Source organism: Sinocyclocheilus rhinocerous, unplaced genomic scaffold, assembly GCF_001515625.1.
Source record: "Sinocyclocheilus rhinocerous isolate Xijiao unplaced genomic scaffold, SAMN03320098_v1.1 scaffold1590, whole genome shotgun sequence".
Classification (NCBI taxonomy): Eukaryota; Metazoa; Chordata; class Actinopteri; order Cypriniformes; family Cyprinidae; genus Sinocyclocheilus; species Sinocyclocheilus rhinocerous.
In genome coordinates this window covers 291,761-297,453 of record NW_015651328.1, presented here as the reverse complement: position 1 = coordinate 297,453, position 5,693 = coordinate 291,761, and the positions used below count along the sequence as shown (strand labels likewise).

At 33.8% G+C, this 5,693-nt stretch overlaps 1 protein-coding gene across 1 annotated transcript in view; it reads right to left on the bottom strand.

Annotated features, from left to right (window-relative positions):
- LOC107712759 (adhesion G protein-coupled receptor B2-like) overlaps window positions 1–5,693 on the bottom strand; it is a 219,957-nt gene that overhangs the window by 33,407 nt on the left and 180,857 nt on the right. The window contains exon 3 of the mRNA XM_016518097.1: window positions 256–336. Coding sequence (XP_016373583.1) covers window positions 256–336 — 81 coding nt within the window. The remainder of the gene's footprint in view (window positions 1–255; window positions 337–5,693) is intronic.

Here is a 5,693-nt window from a genome sequence, read left to right as displayed (position 1 = left end):
TGCTCACTAACACAGATTTAGACAGATTTGTGAACAATATTTGAGAGAAATAGGCCTTTTGTGTACATAGAAAAAGTCTTAGATCTTTGAGTTCAGCTCATGAAAAATGGGGGCAAAAACAAAAGTGTTGCATTTATAATTTTGTTCAGTGTATTTTCAGACTTATTTTTCTCTTAAAAAAAAAAAAAACATCAAAACGCTGTCCATGGTTCTGAAATGCAATTCAACTAAATAATGAAAGGAGATGGGACTCACCTGTTTGGGCCTGGAACACACTCGGCTGGTCAGCTGATCGCGGTCTTTGTGTCTTCACCTTCTTCTCATCATCATCAGGTTCTGGACAGACATATGACAAAACATATCATATTTTAAAGAAATAGGATAACAGAGGCCATGTATCTAGAGGTTATGGTTAATATGCTTTCAAGAAGTGGTAGCAACAGTAACATGATACAGTACACTAATAACTAATAATTTATATGTATTAATATATTTAATAATAATATATATATTTTTTAATCCATCATTTATTAGTATGGAAATGACGCATAAGGTTGTACAATCACAAATGCGAAAGCCCACACATACTATTAGCGCTGTTTTACATTTACACAATCTCTCCACTGAGCTTTGTCTTATCCTGAAATTAAATGTAAATCTTTCCATTCTTGTGTGAGGAACATTTTAAATGTGCTGCTACAAACCTCATCTTGTAGTATCTCCTGAGTAAACCTACATAAGCCAACAGAGACCTGTCACCAAAGTGTTTATTATATCTGGCCTAGTCTTCAGGGCACATGAAAATCCCTCATAATGTGAACACACACTCATGAGAGCATATATTTCAACTCCTCCTCGCTCAGAGGAGGCTACCTGCCCCCAAAAAGTGAAGTTTAGTGGAAAATGGCTAATTCCCTGTCTACATTGCTGAAGTCTTTAAATGAGCACATTCGGTGTGTGTCATGAGTGCCAGAACAAACCAAGTTAATCCCAGGGGTTAACTCTTTTTGACACCTCAACCTAAACATATAGGAGTGTTTCTGGTTAATTCCAGTTAGCTGCACTCAATACTGAAATATTCATATGTTTTTATTTATTTATTTAATTGGAAAGAACAAACTCAAAAGTATGAAAATTATTTCTGTCACAAGATTAAAAAAAAAAAACTGTTGTGGCTATCTCGCAATTGAGAATTTATTCTTGCAATTTTGAGTTTAAATCTTAGAAATCAAAATTCAGAATTATTTATTGCAATTCAGAATTGAGATATAAACGCAGAATTGGAAGATATAAACTCAGAATTGCAACTCACAATTGTGTGATGTAAACTGGCAACATGTAAGAATAAGAATAAAAGTCTAAATTGTGAGAAATAAACTCAGAATTGAGTCAAAATTGTGAGAAAGTTACAATTACTATTTTATTTTTTACTTTGTGGTGGGAAAAAAACTGAATTGCGAGATGTAAACTCAGATTTTTAAGAAAAAAAAAATCAGAAAGAAAAATGATTTTGGAAATGTAAATCGCAAGAAAAAAAGTCAGAATTCTGAGTTTATATCTTGCAATTATGGGTTTATGTCTAAATTATGGCATAAAAAGTCACAATTACCTTCTTTTATTTTTTAACCATGGTGTTAACAGGCTTTCATACAAAAGTTAGGTGTGTCTCATTTAATTTGTGCACAGAGAAAGTTTGCACAGAGAAAGAGGAGAGAGAGAGTAAAAAAAAAACACACTTGTTCAAACTAATGTTAATGAATCAACATTAAATATAAATGAAGGAGGGCGTGTCCAAAGTAATTAGCATACAACATATCCAAACCATCTCCATATAAGGGCTTCCATACAATCTCTCCTGTACAGTAATTTTCTGAAAATATGTCTACAATTACGCATGGAGACCAATCTCTCTCTCTCTCTCTCTGTCTCTCTTAAATGTTTGCTCTTTTAATGCTGAATGTGTTTGTATCTAATGTATAGAGTGCCCAGTACACTCATTCAGCATGTGGCACTCTCTTCTCTGGAGCAGATTGGTCGACTTGACCTTTTGCTCTGAGTGTGTGAAAAGATGAGCTGCGTGGGTTGCTAATAAATTCCACAGGCATATGCAGGAAAAGAGGATTTTCATAAGATGTAGCAGGAAGAACGGAAGGAAGAAAACACTAGAAAACAAGTGGATTCTCTGAGGCTCTTTCTAAATTACCATGAGCATTTATGGATGCTTAGAATAATTCACAATCATGAAGCACATCCTCAACATGAACTAAAAAAAAAAAAAATTGTTTGGGGGGGTGGGGGGATCATGATTTATACCTGTTCCTAAAACCCAATGCTAAATTCATCTTAGTCAAGAGGTAAAGAATGAAGCACCCCACAGACTGTGTGTTTACGTTTCCATTATTTTGCTGCGAAAAGTAGTTCACAGGTCAGTGCGGATGGGATTTTAAATGCAGATACTATAAAGATACAAATGCATTTGAATAATGTAGGACACAAAACATTTGACCTGCATTTAAAACTGAATGCTTCAAAAATAGATTCTAAACAAAGAAAGGTTTAAACTAAATGTACTGCGTTTACTATATGGATGTGTAATAAATATTTTCAAAAGACAGAATTCGACTCTCTAAACGAACTTTAACTTGACACAGCCTCTTAAAAATGCAAAGCTCATAGAAAGGCACTCCAAAAACATTGTGAAACACAACACAAACATCGTATGACTGTAGCAATGGTGCATTACAAGAGATGAATTTAAAGACAACTTTATAACAGCTAAAGCACAGCATGCTAATTAAACCACCACTTCTAAAAATAATTTAAACAATCGATAATTACATATTTACATTTATTCATATAAGAACTTAAAGTGTTTTTATTAAATAATAATTATACAATTAATTTTATAATAATTATAAATAAAAATTTAAATAAATAAATTTATAGATGTATAGATGTAATAAATGTATTTATTTTATATTATATAAAACTTTATATAATATATTATATAAAATATACATTATTTTAATTAATAAAATAATTATTAAATTGTATTTAATATATTAAATACAATTTATTTGTTTGTTTTTTGTTTGTGTAGTTATAATAAGTAACATATATAGTCGACCAATTTCTACTAGAACAGTTAAAATTTTTGAGGATACACACTAAGAAGCTAAATATAGAAGCTAAAGAGTATAAGACTTTGTGAGAACAAGAAAACAAAGAGACAAAATAAACTGTGAGAAAGAAAAACATACAGTACAGCATAAGAAAGGAAGACAGGCATTCATTAGCAAAGAGAGCTGCATCATATACATTGGAGCGCATGGGATGGATGGATACTCTAGAGACTTCCCCCTGTTGGCTCTGTCAAACAGACCTGATTACCAGCACTTCCCACAGGGCCTGTGTTAATATGCTTATGATAGCTCAGACGCGCACGCAGACGATCACACTAATTTACTCTGTCACGGAAAAGACAATAGTGGTGTCAGGAAAGGCGGGGGGTTGTTTCTGCTTGCTTTTTGTATCTCACTCCTACGCCTCCCTTCACTCTGCCTCTCTATGCAGGTCTACGCCACTGTCTCGGCAAAGGGCGAAGAGAGTGGTTCAGTATGATAGAGATAAAACAAGCACGTCCTTTATCTTAATATCAGACACAAATTCTGGGTTGAAGAACCCTATGAGCTCTTATGTCTTTGATTCAAGGCATTTCAGCACATTTCTCAATAACGTTTCTCAATTTTCTCACAATAACATCTCTATTAACCACCACCCAGCTCCTTCCAGCCACATTTCACAGAGAGTCCAGCCTGCATCCAATAACATCCACATGTTGAGAAGGAAACAGCCCACCCTTCATTAGTCTTCATCTTGACCATGCTTCAGAGTAAACGGAGGCATCATACAGTACTGTGGCCTTTCAAGATTTAAAGGAATAGTAGTGTTTTTTTTTTTATCATTTATGGAACCACATGTTTTTCCAAACTCGTATGACTGTCTTTCTTACATTATGTGTAACACAACAGGAACAATTCAGAAAACTGGGGAATGGGGACTGGAGCTTTAAAGCTTTAAAAGCATTAAAATGAACACAAAATATACATGAAAGCACCATCAAAGTAGTCCATATGACTTGAATGCTAAGCACTGTATGAGGAAAAGACCAACATGTAACTCACTGAAGTCATAAAAAAAAAAACATACAGGTAGGGTAACACCAATATACTGTACACAACTGTTCCAAAGTCTCTTTTGCTCACCAATGATGCATTTATTTAATCAAAAATACAGTTAAAACAGTAATATTGTGAAACATTTTTGCAGTTTAAAAAAATGTTTTTCGATTTTAATCTAATTTACAAAGTAATTTATTCCTGTGATGGCAAAGCTGAATTTTCAGCAACCATTACTCCAGTCTTCAGTGTCACATGATCCTTCAAAAATCATTCCAATATGCAGTTGTTTACTGTTTTGTTGGAAACCATAATATTTTTTTTCAGGATTATAGAAAGTTTAAATGAACATGATTTATTTGGTTCAGTTCCAGTCTTGCTCCAATACACCTTTCTGTAATTATCAAGTAATTATGAAGATCTCAGTTAATTGGTTCAGTTGTGTTTAATCGGGTTTGGAGCTGAACTTTGCAAGAAGGTCTCCAGGAACAGGATTGGGCACCCCTGATATACAACACCAAAAATAGATAATTAGGTTATATAAATACAAAAATAAGAGAAATAGGAGAAATTTGAAATTTCCAATATCAGCTCATTTATATTGTTAAGGACTGGAATTACATGATGTTCAGGCGAATTAATTATTTAATTATGCTTCAAACGCCTTTTCTTTTTTCAGTAGAAGCACTGAAGAGATGCTCAATCTATATACAGTATGTTACAGTACAAACCTTGGTTTCTTCTCATAGTCGATATTTTATTCTCAAGCTGAAACTCAGTCATGTGGTAAAGCAGGATTCTCTAGAGATGGCTGCGGCAGTGTGGTGTGTAACCTGCCTAAGAGTCCAGCACGCTAAACAGATGTTCAGCATCCTGGGACGTCTTCTGTACATTTCCCCTTGAGAGCCAACTGTACTTTCCACCATCCGGTGTGTGTGTGTGTGTGCACATGTATTTGATGCTAGCACTTTAGCACTAAATGAGAGGCTGAATTATGTTTCCGCCACTCTCACAGCTTGTTCTTGGAAGCCGGAAATGAATTTAAGCGGTTAGCTCAAATTGAAGCCATTTAATTAAACGGCCTGGCGGTGTGTCTGTATTACTCACATGTGTTCAAGTATAGCTCAGTATGCTGAACATCCAATACTGAGCTTGGGTGTTTAAAGACGCTAAACCGCATTCATCAGTTAAGGCAAACTCGCTTTACATTAGACATGGGTCACAACTGACTAGTCGATTAGCAAGATCAACCAGTTTTTCGTATTATATAAAAAACATGGTCAATAATCATTTTTACAATATAGCTTATAAAGGTTTTAAAGTTTGATAAAAAAATTATATAAATTGACTAAATAGATTAAAAATAAATCAACCATTATGTGAATTCAGGCAGCACAAAATTATAACGTACAGTATAAAAATGGATATTAGTTTTAACATTTGCTAAATATTACATTTAGCAGTGTAACAGTGTTTAATTAAATTATTTGTGTTTTTAAAGATTAACTTAAAGTG